At 42.9% G+C, this 17,075-nt stretch overlaps 1 protein-coding gene across 11 annotated transcripts in view; it reads left to right on the forward strand.

Annotated features, from left to right (window-relative positions):
• LOC100499599 (glutamate receptor 2) overlaps positions 1–17,075 on the forward strand; it is a 70,829-nt gene that overhangs the window by 25,879 nt on the left and 27,875 nt on the right. For all 11 annotated transcript variants that reach the window (XR_002470691.2, XM_036969753.1, XM_021584123.2 and 8 more), the window contains exon 3: positions 2,647–2,886. Coding sequence is in view for 10 of the 11 variants with exons in the window: in XM_036969753.1 (XP_036825648.1) it covers positions 2,647–2,886 (240 nt within the window). In the remaining variant the exon portion in view is untranslated. The remainder of the gene's footprint in view (positions 1–2,646; positions 2,887–17,075) is intronic.

A 17,075-nucleotide genomic window follows, 5' to 3' on the forward strand; every position in this document is an offset into this window, starting at 1 on the left:
ATACAATTCCCGAAATCTGTGTTACAGTTATCTTTCCTAAACTGATTACCCCTAAGTAAGTGTCCATTGAATGTTTCCCTCCAAAACAACAGAGATATGAAGTAGAAACTTGGTTGGAAAGCATAGCGAGTGGACACAGCACTGTAATAATAGTGTGATTTTCGTTTGTCTGAGCACAAACCTCTGTTTTTTGGGGCAACAATCAAAACCATTCTATGCTAAACCAGAGCAGAGAGACTGCTTTTAAACTTATTCTGACTTCCAAAGCCCAACTGCTGTCAAGACCTGTCAGTTAACTGCCACAAGCCTGACAATGGACATACCCTTGAGAGACTCTGGGAGGAATCTCCTCTGTTCGAAAATGCTGTTTGTGAGTAATGGTAGAGTCAAGAAACACTTAAGAAATGATGCGTCAATGTAAAACATTTACAGATCTCAAGTTAGAATTTGTCCTTCAATGATTTAACATTTCATCACCAATATATACATGTACATTCTTAGCCAACAGCATTGGATATTTTTAATCTAGTTGTAGCAAAAGCGCGGGTGGGTTTTACAGTACAGCGCAGCCACTTAGGGCAAGATTACCGTAGTTAGCGTGTGATACAAATCGGATTTGATGAGTCAGGTTGCACCCGTGGAGGCCACATCAATGGCCGGCTGGCAGTGTCTTCAACTAAAAGGATTAGGTTTGGTGCCACAAATCGACAGTGATCGGACTGCCTTAACGATGCTCTCCCATTGACCCCTGAAAAACCTTTAATTGCTGACTTGACAGATCAGTCAGGATTTGGTGGGATATGAATGTGGGGCTGTTAATTGGAGGATTCAACTGAAGTGGCTTTTAAAGTGGTGTAAGAGATAAGTGAAAAACGTCAGTGTTAAAGGAAGTTTAATAATTCTGTGGCAAGATACTTGGTGGTGTCACTGTTTTGCCTTGGAAGCTCCATATTTCCGAAGTAGCTTGGATGTCCATCTTTTCAAAGTAGCTTAATTATGAACGTCCACATTTTCTCAAGGCTTCGCTTTTTGCCCACTTGCAAGACATGGTGGGAATTGTATCTGCCAATAGAGTATACATTAAACTGGGCCCAACAACGAATCACAAAGGCTTAACCTGATGCTATTCATGCCTGTCCAGCATGTTTAGATCAAAGATGGCCGTCACAGCCTATGTGGTCCCGTGTGGCTCAGTTGGTAGAGCTTAGCGCTTCCAATGCCAGGGTTGTGGGTTTGATTTCCATGGGTGACCAGTATGGAATTGCATGCACTCACTACTGTAAGTCGCTCTGGATAAGAGTGTCTGCTAAATGACTAAAATGTAAAGCAGCAAGACGAGCAAGCTAATGTCTAATGTATAGACTCCAATCCTCCAGTTTCAGAGGGAAATTAGTCATTGGATGGATTACATTGGAGAGACATTTATGTCCAAGTCAATAATCCTGATTAACCTACATTTGATCGAAAAGCATTTACAAGCGACACCTGATTTGGCTGACCTTTGTCGAAACGACATAGAAATACCACTTAGCCATTCAATATTCATATTTACCTTTGATCAGCTACAGTCGCTCTGCTGTGCATTAGCATAGTACAGGACTTGCATTGGTAATGCATGTGATGATAGATGGATTATACTGTACCAATCGCTAACATAAGTGATTATACGAGCCAACTTACAAGTCGATCGATAGTTTTTAAAAAATGTATAGAAACATGAGGGAAAATGAGACAGAAACTGCCACGAAACCAACAGAAACCCACCACAATAGAGAGTAAAGCAACTAAATCATAACTTTATATGAATAAAAGCCAGTCATTCAAGTTTTATGGTATCCCAGCACAAGATCTCAAAAGGACAATAGATATGTCACAGCAGAGCCATACACGGTAATAGATCTCAGTGCCATAGTGTAGCCTTGTATTGTACTGAATCTTTCAACTATCACACAGGAGATGTGTTTGACCCTCAAACGGTCTCCCTATTAACGTAACTCAAGCAGAGACTACAATGTCTCAGAGTCTAGGACTTACATAGAGCGGGTCATATACATGACCTTAGATATAACCCTATTAACGTAACTCAAGCAGAGACTACAATGTCTCAGAGTCTAGGACTTACATAGAGCTGGTCATATACATGACCTTAGATATCCAACATGAAGATCAAGCAATTGGTTGTACTGATACGGAACTTTCTTCTCCATACATTCCCACTGTATTGAATTCTATAATAGAAGCCCATTAAAGTTTAACAAGTAGCTGGCAAATATTTTACTGTTGGAAGTAAAAACTCCCCAGGCAGTGCTTATGGACATCAATAATACATTCATCAGCTAAAACCAGCTGCTCCAGTGGCAAAGGCTGCTTTAGATATTAATGTGCGATGCCAGACATTACAAGGTAGCAATAAAGTTCATGAACGTTCAAACTTTCATTTGTTACAGCACTTTTTGGAAGCCAAATGTTTCACAGTATCGGTCATTTCTAGTATCTTCCATTTTATGTCCTGGGATGTGCTTGTTTTAATGGCACAAAGAACATTTCTGTGAAAACAGACAACACATCTTATCTTAATGTCCCACTGTCACCCAAGACTTAAGCGTACATAACCCCATGAGTGTTTTGCATCTTCTCTCGTTTCAGTCTGTTCCCAGTTCTCGAGAGGAGTTTACGCCATCTTTGGATTCTACGACAAGAAGTCGGTCAATACGATTACTTCGTTTTGCGGGACTCTCCATGTGTCATTTATCACCCCGAGCTTCCCACTGGACGGAACTCAGCAGTTCATCATCCAGATGAGGCCTGACATCAAAGGACCCCTACTCAGCCTTATCGAGTACTACAAGTGGGATAAGTTTGCCTATCTCTACGACAGTGATAGAGGTAAGAGGTACTACCTTAAAAAACAGAATCTACCCCTATTTAAATGAAAATGCCACAAGTATGGAAAGTTTTGTTCAAATCAAAAGGGGTGCGGTCATAGAGGTGATTGATTTCATGTGGAATGACCCTCAGGACAACAGGTTTGACTCATCAATAAATCAAACCCTTGATTGGTTGAGTCAGGTGTGGTAGTATTGGGTTGGAACAAGAGCTTTGACATTCTATAGGATTTATGACCTTAAACCTAGCCCTACAAAGCTCGCATCATATGATGCAAATATATTAACTGGGAGCAGCAGGCTACATCTGTGTCAGTGTGTCTTTCTGTGTTCTTCCTACCTTGACTGCACTGTCCTCTGCAGCAGTAGCTGATCTGTCTGTGCTAAACACTAATCTCTTACAGACACAGTCACAGCACTCAGACCATCAGAACCAGAACTTTTAGAAAATTAACTTTTAGAAAAGGAGTAGGTTAATTTCACAAATTTAGCAGTGTTGAGCTACTTTTTTTTGACACTTCCTTTGCTTTAATTTTTTTTTAAATCCATAATCTTGGCATAATAATGACAGAGTCAGAGCGGGTCTGTTGCTGATGCGCATTTGAATTTGAATTCACACGACCTCAGAAAACCGCCGTTACCTACTGATCAGCCGAATGCTCATTAAATATTATTATGACAACAGAGAAATGGCAAAAAAAATCATTAAAATAATCTTAAAAGGCCCATGAGCCGCAGTTCGGGTGTCCCTTTAATTTTTATTTTATATAACAAAGTGTTGTTTTTTATTTTTTGCCTCGTGATTTGTCAACTGGCGCACAATTTCTCTGTCCTTCACATCGGAGTGCTGCTACATTCCCTGTGCATGTCTTGACCAATCAGGTTAATGGGAATCGCAGCTCGTGGGGGCAGGGCACAATGCACAAAGCTTAATGCGTGCTCTCCACTTTCCTCCGGTATTTACTTAGCGAACGTGATAACATATCACTCTTGACAGACACAAGCACAACGTCTTTAAATAAATGTTGTAGCAGCCTACACCTAAACATTAGCGATCTGACATGTTGTATTGCATAAGTGATGATTGTTTAGTGTAGTCAACTGTAAGCTTCTAACAAAAACAGTTGCATACAGTTTACTATGCTCTGGCCAATAAACATAGCAGTGACATTGTATATGTATAGCCCATTTGTTTGTGTCAGGAGACAATGTGAATGGGATCAAATTTCGTTTATATTGAAACTTAGGCTGACTAGGCTACCTAGACTTTTTCCAATCCAAAATTATTGACTGGAATTAATCAAACGATAGTTGACATCTGTAAATTCATTTTTAATTAGGCCTACAGTTGCAGAGGGCAAGTCTACACGATGCAAACCTGCATAAAGCAAGCTCAGCCCTGTGAGTTATATTGTCCACTCGTGTTGCTGTCTCTGTGTCTGTGTAGAGTAAACCCCCTGTTATTCTAGCTTTAAAAGAGAATTATTTTGAACAAGTCTACATTTTTATGCTGTTTTACATGGTTTTCATCCTCCCCATGGCCTGGTGTTTTTCTAAGATTTTTTTAAAAACTATGTGACCTGATTAGAAAAACTGTGGTCCCATCATATCCAATATTACACCTTTTTACAACTGATTAATAATGTCCTACCATATAAGATCAAGAGTTTTAGCTGGTTAGTTTAACAGATTAGGCCCTAGATGCATTTCCCACCCACCACTCTGGGACCTGTGGTGCTACCTCATTTGCCACATAGCCAATCCACCCCCATTGGTTCAGTCTCTGAATCACAATTGAACATTCTAAATCAAGTCTCTGTTTCAGTTGAGCAACAACGTCCAATGAAATAACATTTTAAATTCAGTTCAGTCCCACAATCCTGCAAGAAATCACAAATATGGTCCTTAGAAGCTATAGTCCACAGCGGAAACCTCTTGATAGTAAATACAATATCTCTTAAAGAAGTCTTTGAAAATGTTCTCACCTTGTGTGGAGTTGAGAACTAGGCTTTAAAAATATTCATAATTTCCTAGTTACAACAGAAAGGAAGAGGCAAAGCGAAGGGGTTAACTCCACCCAATGTCTGCCAAAAACGAATCCCATTATTAGGGCGGAGACATAGTCAACGCGTCACCATATCCAGTATCTCTAGTTACAAACATTTCAGTTAAGATGGCTTCCCCATTCCTAACACTCAAACCAGGAAGTGACTATGGGTGTGGCTAGGGACTGACCGGGGCAGAGACCACAGCCTATATACATCTCAAGGAACTGTGGAACCGTATGGGTTACAGATTTTTTTTAAACACTGCTTTTTGCAGCTGCTCTTGCGACCATTGTCACGAAGCCACAGCTGCCCCACTCCTGTTAAAATTCATAATGAGAAATTGTAGGCTATATAGAAATAATTACGCTCAAATTGAATAAGCATTAAACAAAATAATGAGGATCTATATAGATTCTAGAGTTCAAACTTGTAAACAAGGCTGCATGGGATATTTCTTAATGCGACTTTGTGCAGCCAATTGTAATGTCCGCTTTAGGAGGCCACTTGTGGATTTGACCACTCTAACGCAGTTCCAACTCTGACACCACCAAAACAACTGCTATGCGGATGTTGGCTAAAGCGGATCGATTGAATCGAGCCCTAAATCTAATTACAAAGCACTCAAACACGAGAGAAGATAAGAACGGTATGTATATGCACTGCAAAGGTTATGTTTCTAGGCTGTTTGCCATGTGCTGGATGTGACATGTTACATGCACATAAACCACCATGTTTTCTAGACACAGAGGGCGTTCATATCAGTTCCAAACAAAGCAAGATACTAGAATGACACTTTGTACAGGTCATTGTGGTGCATGACAAACAACTTGTCAGATAGTATCAGCTTGGGCCATCGCACCTCCTGTGTAAGAGCTTATCATGGCTCGCAGCAAAGTAGGGGGGAAGTTACCTGACATTGAGGGATTTAGACAATTTGGCAGTGCCATCCACTGGTCCTGGGGAGCTGCTGGGTTGCGAAGAAAAAAAAATGGACTTTTAAACTTTTAGCTGTTCCCATTTTTTTACCTGCACAGCTGCCCGTGATTATATCCGTTAACAAATCAGCAAATCCTCAGCAGCCTATCAAAGAGTTTATATCCACCACCCATTGTAATTTCTTAAAATAGGTCAACTTAGTCACCAGATGGACAACCTCAAAATCCAAGGTTTACTTTTGTTCCCCTTGGTCTGTGTTGTGTCCCAACATTAAATTATGCATCCTTGACTTCAAAAGGCACATTTTCACATATATGAGAAAATCCCATGTTTTCACACACCTTCGTGTGCTTTCACAGCAATAAAGATGTAGGAGGATTACACAACATATTCGTACATCATTAAAAAAAAGTCTAAGACACTTGTGGTCTTGTCAAATATCTGTAGTTCATCCCATTACTGCTTTCATTAATTGGTGGTGTGCCCATAGATGGCAAGATATGACAAGATATGACAGCCGCAGGTTCTACTCCCCTTTAGGGAAAGGTTTTTATTTGTAGAAGAAATGCCCCACTGTTGGTCCTCGAGTCAAATAACACATATGTGACAAAGTAGATGATTGTATATTTGTAACTTTTTCTAATGTTGGTTTCTGTTGTGTAGAACTCCTCATTAGAACACTCATTTTTAAATTCTTGCTAGAGAATGACCTTGCATTTGAATTGTCTAAAACTTGAGAATAGGTCTATTCACTTCAGAAATGTTCAGGTGAAGTGATTGTTATATCCCCAGCAATTTTTGTCTATCTGCATGGAGGCTTTCAGCCTTGTTGACGTTTTTCAGTATTCCTATTTTCTGTTTCATGTAGTAGACTAAGTGTGATGCATTGAGTTGCTACTCTGGAGGATATTGCAATGTCAGACAGTATTTACCCATTGTGATGACACCACTTCGTATGACACTACTTTGAAAAGGACACGTCTACACTCTTAGAAATAAAGGTGCTATCTAGAACCAAAAAGGTTATTCGGCTGTCTCCATAGGAGAACCCTTTTGGATTCCAAAAGGTTTAGCCGCAGAACCCTTTTGGTGTGTAGATTTCCCCAAAAGGAATTACATTTCATCTGACTGTCCTGATAGCAAGGTTACAAGGTCTAGAACAAAGAGTTCCATAGTCTCATTTTAGTACCGGGGGCAAAAGTAATTAGCCTCGCAAGCCACTCTGATCTTGCAAGCTTACATGAATTGTCCCTGCACAGATTGTGAGATCAAGGTGGCTTGCGAGGCCAAATAGTAATATGCATAATATTATTGGGGTTGCATAAGGATAGTTGAAAGGCGAAATAAGATAAACGTTTCATTACATGATGTTATTAGTCTTCATTTCCAATATGTCTAAATGAGAGTGAATTAGATTGGCAGTACTGGTAGGTGATAATACCTGATGATAAAAGCTAAAGGCAGGCTTGCCATAGTCACACAGTAGAATGGAAGACTGACCTAATAAAAGATAATAGGTGGGAATATTACCACTGTGTGTAAGGACTACTTTACAGGGTATTATAAACTGGGTTGTTTTAGCCCTGAATGCTGATTGGCTGACAGCCATGGTATACGGTCTGATATACCACGGCTGACAGCCAATCAGCATTCAGGGCTCGAATAACCCAGTTTATAATACCCTGTAAAGTAGCATGACAAAACATGTATTTTACTGCTCAAATTAGATTGGTAACCAGTTAATAATAGCAATAGGCACTCCGCCTGGACACACCCCTTATTGGCCATATACCACACCTCATTGGGCCTTATTGCTTAATTATACAAATGGAATTGTTGAATACTTGTTTCTGAGTTGCTTGAAGGCTTTTTAGAGCCTGCGTTATTTCCCGATAACTCACGGTATATTTGCATGGTAGAATTCAATGGTGGTAGTTCATTCTTACATGTTCTATGTTTGAGCTGCTTTTGAGAGCAAAAGTCGAGTTGAAATCGTTATTGGCATTGTTGAATTCGATTTTCACAATGGTAAGCTAGGACTCATGGTTTGATTAGCTAAACTAGCAAACTACTTCAGTGGATGTTGAACACATTTCTACTGGCAAATGTGTTAAATTATAGCCAGATACTTTTGTGAAGAAGTTTAAAGCCGGATTTGGATACAAAAATATTTCCCAAGCTTTAAACATCCCAAGGAGTACTGTGCAAGCGGTAATATTGAAATGGAAGGAGTATCAGACCATTGCAAGTCTACCAAGACCTGGCCGTCCCTCTAAACTTGCAGCTCATACAAGGAGAAGACTGATCAGAGATGCAGCCAAGAGGCCCATGATCACTCTGGATGAACTGCAGAGATCTACAGCTGAGGTGGGAGACTCTGTCCATAGGACAACAATCAGTCGTATATTGCACAAATCTGGCCTTTATGGAAGAGTGGCAAGAAGAAAGCCATTTCTTAAAGATATCCATAAAAAGTGTCGTTTAAAGTTTGCAACAAGCCACCTGGGAGACACACCAAACATGTGGAAGAAGGTGCTCTGGTCAGATGAAACAAAAATTGAACTATTTGGCTACAATTCAAAACGTTGTGTTTGGCGTAAAAGCAACACAGCTCATCACCCTGAACACACCATCCCCACTGTCAAACATGGTGGTGGCAGCATCATGGTTTGGGCCTGCTTTTCTTCAGCAGGGACAGGGAAGATGGTTAAAATTGATGGGAAGATGGATGGAGCCAAATACAGGACCATTCTGGAAGAAAACCTGATGGATTCTGCAAAAGACCTGAGACTGGGATGGAGATTTGTCTTCCAACAAGACAATGATCCAAAACATAAAGCAAAATCTACAATGGAATGGTTCAAAAATGAACATATCCAGGTGTTAGAATGGCCAAGTCAAAGTCCAGACCTGAATCCAATCGAGAATCTGTGGAAAGAACTGAAAACTGCTGTTCACAAATGCTCTCCATCCAACCTCACTGAGCTCGAGCTGTTTTGCAAGGAGGAATGGGAAAACATTTCAGTCTCTCGATGTGCAAAACTGATAGAGACATACCCCTAGCGACTTACAGCTGTAATCGCAGCAAAAGGTGGCGCTACAAAGTATTAACTTAAGGGGGCTGAATAATTTTGCACGCCCAATTTTTCAGTTTTTGATTTGTTAAAAAAGTTTGAAATATCCAATAAATGTCGTTCCACTTCATGATTGTGTCCCACTTGTTGTTGATTCTTCACAAAAAAATACAGTTTTATATCTTTATGTTTGAAGCCTGAAATGTGGCAAAAGGTCGCAAAGTTCAAGGGGGCCGAATACTTTCGCAAGGCACTGTACAGGGGGTACAGGTACAGAGTCAATGTGTGGTGGCACCGGTTAGTCGAGGTCATATCTGTCACGTTCTGACCTTAGTTATTTTATTATGTCTTTGTGTTAGTTTGGTCAGGGCTTGAGTTGGGGTGGGTAGTCAAATCAAATTTTCACATTTTATTTGTCACATACACATGGTTAGCAGATGTTAATGCGAGTGTAGCGAAATGCTTGTGCTTCTAGTTCCGACAATGCAGTAATAACCAACAAGTAATCTAACTAACAATTCCAAAACTACTGTCTTATACACAGTGTAAGGGGATAAAGAATATGTACATAAAGATATATGAATGAGTGATGGTACAGAGCGGCATTTGCAAGATACAGTAGATGGTATCGAGTACAGTATATACATATGAGATGAGTATGTAAACAAAGTGGCATAGTTAAAGTGGCTAGTGATACATGTATTACATAAAGATGCAGTAGATTATATAGAGTACAGTATATAGGTATACATATGACATGAATAATGTAGGGTATGGAAACATTATATTAGGTAGCATTGTTTAAAGTGGCTGGTGATATATTTTACATAATTTCCCATCAATTCCCATTATTAAAGTGGCTGGAGTTGAGTCAGTGTGTTGGCAGCAGCCACTCAATGTTAGTGGTGGCTGTTTAACAGTCTGATGGCCTTGAGATATAAGCTGTTTTTCAGTCTCTCTGTCCCAGCTTTGATGCACCTGTACTGACCTCGCCTTCTGGATGATAGCGGGGTGAACAGGCAGTGACTCGGGTGGTTGATGTCCTTGATGATCTTTATGGCCTTCCTGTAACATCGGGTGGTGTAGGTGTCCTGGAGGTCAGGTAGTTTGCTCCCGGTGATGCGTTGTGCAGACCTCACTACGCTCTGGAGAGCCTTACGGTTGTGGGCGGAGCAGTTGCCGTACCAGGCGGTGATACAGCCCGCCAGGATGCTCTCGATTGTGCATCTGTAGAAGTTTGTGAGTGCTTTTGGTGACAAGCCGAATTTCTTCAGCCTCCTGAGGTTGAAGAGGCGCTGCTGCGGTCTGTGTGGGTGGACCAATTCAGTTTGTCTGTGATGTGTACGCCGAGGAACTTAAAACTTACTACCCTCTCCACTACTGTTCCATCGATATGGATAGGGGGGTGTTCCCTCTGCTGTTTCCTGAAGTCCACAATATTCTCCTTAGTTTTTTTGACGTTGAGTGTGAGGTTATTTTCCTGACACCACACTCCGAGGGCCCTCACCTCCTCCCTGTAGGCCGTCTCGTCTTTGTTGGTAATCAAGCCTACCACTGTTGTGTCGTCCGCAAACTTGATGATTGAGTTGGAGGCGTGCGTGGCCACGCAGTCGTGGGTGAACAGGGAGTACAGGAGAGGGCTCAGAACGCACCCTTGTGGGGCCCCAGTGTTGAGGATCAGCGAGGGTGGAGATGTTGTTGCCTACCCTCACCACCTGGGGGCGGCCTGTCAGGAAGTCCAGTACCCAGTTGCACAGGGTGGGTCGAGACCCAGGGTCTCGAGCTTGATGACGAGCTAGAGGGTACTATGGTGTTGAATGCCGAGCTGTAGTCGATGAACAGCATTCTCACATAGGTATTCCTCTTGTCCAGATGGGTTAGGGCAGTGTGCAGTGTGGTTGAGATTGCATCGTCTGTGGACCTATTTGGGCGGTAAGCAAATTGGAGTGGGTCTAGGGTGTCAGGTAGGGTGGAGGTGATATGGTCCTTGACTATTCTCTCAAAGCACTTCATGATGACGGAAGTGAGTGCTACGGGGCGGTAGTCGTTTAGCTCAGTTACCTTAGCTTTCTTGGGAACAGGAACAATGGTGGCCCTCTTGAAGCATGTGGGAACAGCAGACTGGGATAGGGATTGATTGAATATGTCCGTAAACACACCGGCCAGCTGGTCTGCGCATGCTCTGAGGGCGCGGCTGGGGATGCCGTCTGGGCCTGCAGCCTTGCGAGGGTTAACACGTTTAAATGTTTTGCTCACCTCAGCTGCAGTGAAGGAGAGTCCGCATGTTTTGGTTGCAGGCCGTGTCAGTGGCACTGTATTGTCCTCAAAGCGGGCAAAAAAGTTATTTAGTCTGCCTGGGAGCAGGACATCCTGGTCCGTGACGGGGCTGGTTTTCTTTTCGTAATCCGTCATTGACTGTAGACCCTGCCACATACCTCTTGTGTCTGGGCCGTTGAATTGAGATTCTACTTTGTCTCTATACTGACGCTTAGCTTGTTTGATTGGCTTGCGGAGGGAATAGTTACACTGTTTGTATTCGGTCATGTTTTCGGTCACCTTGCCCTGATTAAAAGCAGTGGTTCACGCTTTCAGTTTCACGTGAATGCTGCCATCAATCCACGGTTTCTGGTTTGGGAATGTTTTAATTGTTGCTATGGGAACGCCATCTTCAATGCACGTTCTAATGAACTCGCACACCGAATCAGCGTATTCGTCAATGTTGTTGTCTGACGCAATACGAAGCATATCCCAGTCCACGTGATGGAAGCAGTCTTGGAGTGTGGAGTCTATGTTCTTTTTTTCTATGTTGTATTTATGTGTTTGGCCTGGTATGGTTCTCAATCAGAGGTAGGTGTCGTTCGTTGTCTCTGATTGAGAATCATACTTAGGTAGCCCGTTTTCCCCATTTTGGTTGTGGGTGTTTAATTTTCTGTTTTGTGTTTTCTGCACCTTACAGGACTGTTTCAATTCCTTTGTTTATTCACGTTGTTTTGTATTTCAGTGTTCAGTTAATAAAATCATGAACACGTGCTGCGCTTTGGTCCACACCTTCCATCTACGAAAACCGTTACATATCTACATAAAGGTAGAGTTAAAGTGACTATGCACAGATAATAAACACAGAGTAGCAGCAGCGTAAGGGCGGACAATGGAATAGTACTGATGGCTCTGGTACCGCTTGCCGTGTGGTAGCAGAGAGAACAGTCTATGGCTAGGGTGGATGACAATTTTTAGCGCCTTCCTCAGACACCGCCTGGTATAGAGGTCCTGGATGGCAGGAAGCTTGGCCCCAGTGATGTACTGGGCCGTACGCACTACCCTCTATAGTACCTAGCGGTGGGATACCGAGCAGTTGCCATACCAGGCAGTGATGAAACCAGTCAGGATGCTCTCTATGGTGCAGGTGTAGAATTTTTTGAGGATCTGAGGACCCATGCCAAATGTTTTCAGTCTCCTGAGGGGGAATATGCTTTGTCGTGCCCTCTTCACGACTGTCTTGGTGTATTTGGACCATGATAGATTGTTGGTGATGTGGACACCAAGGAACTTGAAGCTCTCAACCTGTTCCACTACAGTTTGAGAGCTACAGTTTCGAATGGGAAGCATACAATAAGCTTTAGGCAGAGAGTGTCTGCTAGTGGGGGTGTTTTCCTCATCAATGGTCAGAAAGAGTTTCTATTAGAGTCATGCTGGAAGTAATTTGTTTCATACTTCATACAGTGTCAGGTGCAGCTAGTAGGTTCTAATGCTACATTGTTAGCTGTAGTGGAATGTGTATTGTATCGACTACATTGAACAGGGCTCTCAAATCTCTATGGTCACAGACGGTCTAATTAGCATTATGCGATGGAGAATGAGGATACAAATGCTACTATGCTAGTTGGGGCGGCAGGTAGCCTGGCGGGTAGGAGCATTGGGCCAGAAACCAAAAGGTTGTTGGATCAAATTCCAGACCCGAGAAGGTAAAACATCTGTCGTTCTGCACCTGAACAAGGCAGTTAACCCACTGTACCCCAGGCGCTGATGAAGTGGATGTCAATTAAGGCAGATTCTGAGAAGTTGGGTTAAATGTGGAAGACACATTTCAGTTGTACAACTGACTAGGTATTGACTTCATTGAATAGAGCTAATGAATATTCATGTCCACAGAAGGTCCGATATTATGAAGAAAGTTATGCTAATGCTACAATGCTAGCTGTAGTGGAATGTGTGCCAGCTGTAACTGCATTGAATAGGGCTCAAGAGAATCTCCATAGCCATAGACTTCCGGTAGAATATGCTATGATGAATGAGGATGCTATTGCTACAATGCTAGTTACAGTGGAGTGTGTGCTAGCATTTACTACATTGAATAGGTTTTACTTCAGTCCCTGGTTGAAGAGCCCTCTCTGGCTCTCTTTGCATATTTCATCATCACATTGCTATTTCTAATTAGGTCAAAGATGCACACATACAGTACCCATAGCAACCGATTGTGTAGTGCGTTCACTGGTGTTTGTGGTGGCTCGTTGGTGTGTGTGAATTGGCGTGTGTGTGTTTAAGGAAGAGCCATGGTCTCCATGGCCGGGCAGCCGCACACAAGACTAAGATCACCATAAGCAATGCCAAGCCCTGGCTGGAGTGATGTAAAGCTCGCCAGCATTGGTCTCTGGAACAGTGGAAACGCGTTCTCTGGAGTGATGAATCACGCTTCACCATCTTGCAGTCCGACAAACTAATCTGGGTTTGGCAGATGCCAGGAGAACGCTACCTGCCCCTATGCATAGTGCCAACTGTAAGGTTTGGGGGAGGTGGAATAATGGTCTGGGGCTGTTTTTCATGGTTTGGGCCCCTTAGTTCCAGTGAAGGGACATTTTAACACTACAGCATACAATGACATTCTAGACTATTCTGTGCTTCCAACTTTGTGGCAAGAGTTTGTGGAAGGCCCTTTTCTGTTTCAGCTTGACAATTAAAAATATATTTATATATGTATACACTGCTCAAAAAAATTAAGGGAACACTTAAACAACACAATGTAACTCCAAGTCAATCACACGTCTGTGAAATCAAACTGCCCACTTAGGAAGCAACACTGATTGACTGATTGAAATTATAGGCAATTAGCAAGACACCCCCAATAAAGGAGTGGTTCTGCAGGTGGGGACCACAGACCACTTCTCAGTTCCTATGCTTCCTGGCTGATGTTTTGGTCACTTTTGAATGCTGGCGGTGCTTTCACTCTAGTGGTAGCATGAGATGGAGTCTACAACCCACACAAGTGGCTCAGGTAGTGCAGCTCATCCAGGATGGCACATCAATGCGAGCTGTAGCAAGAAGGTTTGCTGTGTCTGTCAGCGTAGTGTCCAGAGCATGGAGGCGCTACCAGGAGACAGGCCAGTACATCTGGAGACGTGGAGGAGGCCGTAGGAGGGCAACAACCCAGCAGCAGGACCGCTACCTCCGCCTTTGTGCAAGGAGGAGCAGGAGGAGCACTGCCAGAGCCCTGCAAAATGACCTCCAGCAGGCCACAAATGTGCATGTGCCTGCTCAAACGGTCAAAAACAGACTCCATGAGGGTGGTATGAGGGCCCGACGTCCACAGGTGGGGGTTGTGCTTATAGTCCAACACCGTGCAGGACGTTTTTCATTTGCCAGAGAACACCAAGATTGGCAAAGTCGCCACTGGCGCCCTGTGTTCTTCACAGATGAAAGCAGGTTCACACTGAGCACATGTGACAGACGTGACAGTCTGGAGATGCCGTGGAGAACGTTCTGCTGCCTGCAACATACTCCATCATGACCGGTTTGGCGTTGGGTCAGTCATGGTGTGGGGTGGCATTTCTTTGGGGGGCCGCACAGCCCTCTATGTGCTCGCCAGAGGTAGCCTGACTGTCATTAGGTACCGAGATGAGATCCTCAGACCCCTTGTGAGACCATATGCTGGTGCGGTTGGCCCTCGGTTTCTCCTAATGCAAGACAATGCTAGACCTCATGTGGCTGGAGTGTGTCAGCAGTTCCTGCAAGACGAAGGCATTGATGCTATGGACTGGCCCGCCCGTTCCCCAGACCTGAATCCAATTGAGCACATCTGGGACATCATGTCTCGCTCCATCCACCAACGCCACGTTGCACCACAGACTGTCCAGGAGTTGGTCCAGAATTAGTCCATGTCTGGGAGGAGATCCCTCAGGAGACCATCCGCCACCTCATCAGGATCATGCCCAGGCATTGTAGGGAGGTCATACAGGCACGTGGAGGCCACACACACTACTGAGCCTCATTTTGACTTGTTTTAAGGACATTACATCAAAGTTGGATCAGGCTGTAGTGTTGTTTTCCACTTTAATTTTGAGTGTGACTCCAAATCCAGACCTCCAGTGGTTGATAAATTTGATTTCCATTGATTATTTTTGTGTGATTCTGTTGTCAGCACATTCACCTATGTAAAGAAAAAAGTATTTAATAAGAATATTTCATTCATTCAGATCTAGGATGTGTTATTTTAGTGTTCCCTTTATTTTTTTGAACAGTGTATATATTCTTTTCACATGTATTTAATTAACCAGTTAGGCCAGTTGAGAACAAGTTCTCATGTAGAACTGCGACCTGGCCAAGATAAAGCAAAGCAGCGTGACACAAACAATAACACAGAGTTACACATGGAATAACAAACGTACAGTCAATAACACAATATAAAAAAATATATATACAGGTTGTGCAAACGAGGTAGGATTAGGGAGGTAAGGCAATAAATAGGCCGTAGTGGTGAAGTAATTACAATTTAGAAATTAAACACTGGAGTGATAGATGTGCAGAAGATGAATGTGCAAGTAGAGATACAGGGGTGCAAAGGATGAGGTAGTTGGATGGGCTATTTACAGATTAATATGTACAGGTGCAGTGATCTGTGAGTTTTTGACAGCTGATGCTTAAAGTTAGTGAGGGAGATATGAGTCTCCAGCTTCAGTAGTTTTTGCAATTTGTTCCAGTCATTGGCAGCAGAGAGCTGGAAGGAAAGGCGGCCAAAGGAGGAATAGGCTTTGGGGGTGACCAGTGAAATATACCTGCTGGAGTGCATGCTACGGGTGGGTGCTGCTATGGTGACCAGTGAGCTGAGATAATGTGGGGCTTTACCTAGCAAAGAATTATAGATGACCTGGAGCCAGTGGGTTTTGTCGACAAATATGAAGCATGGGACAGCCAACGAGAGCATACAATGCCCCCATGCAATGGCATACAATGCCCCCAAGCACAATGCAAGGTCCATACAGAAATGGTTTATCGAGATTGGTGTGGAAGAACTTGACTGGCATGCACAGAGCCCTGACATCAAGCCTGTCGAATACCTTAGGGATGAATTGGAACACCAACTGCAAGCCAGGCCTAATCGCCTCACTAATTGTGTTCGGGCTGAATGGAAGCAAGGCCCCCGCAGCAATGTTCCAACATCTAGATGTTCGACGAGCACATACTTTTCACAATGTAGTGTATCTTTAACTCTAGAAAAGGACCCGTAAGTATGCATTTCACTGTTAGTCGACACCTGTTGTCTACAAAGCATGTAACAAATAACATTTGATTTAAATCCCTTCAGATCTATTGAAGTGCATACTACTGCCTCGGAAGGAGGGGCTAAATAAGGGTGTATTTGGAACTCATACCACCCTAGATCTGTAGCTGGAAAACAGATTTAAAGGTTTGACTTGAAGTATATACAAACTTGTTCATGTAAGACTAACACTTGATCGTGATTTACACAGATTGTACCACGGAGATGTAATACACCCCATTTCTATTTGGCTAAAGCTACAACTGGCATTCTTTGGAAGTCGGGGATAATCCTCTCACTGAAGTGTTTTGTGATGACATGGCTTTGTCATTGTAGATTTTGTTTCCCATCTCCCTATGGTTGCCTGGGGGCATTAACCCACCCTTTATCATGCCGTTAGTTGTCTTGTTTTGTGAAACACGTTTCACGTAAAAAAAAAACAACAACTGTAGAGAGTATGTCACCAAACCACGTAGATGAGAAACAATAAGGTGAACACCTCCGATACAGAATTACTTTAACATTCAAAATGATCCCGCAGTGCACTTTATCTCTATCTGCAATTGTTTGAATTGGAGCTTTAGTTGAGAGAAAGAGGTAC

This window comes from Oncorhynchus mykiss, chromosome 31 (assembly GCF_013265735.2).
Source record: "Oncorhynchus mykiss isolate Arlee chromosome 31, USDA_OmykA_1.1, whole genome shotgun sequence".
NCBI classification, from domain to species: Eukaryota; Metazoa; Chordata; class Actinopteri; order Salmoniformes; family Salmonidae; genus Oncorhynchus; species Oncorhynchus mykiss.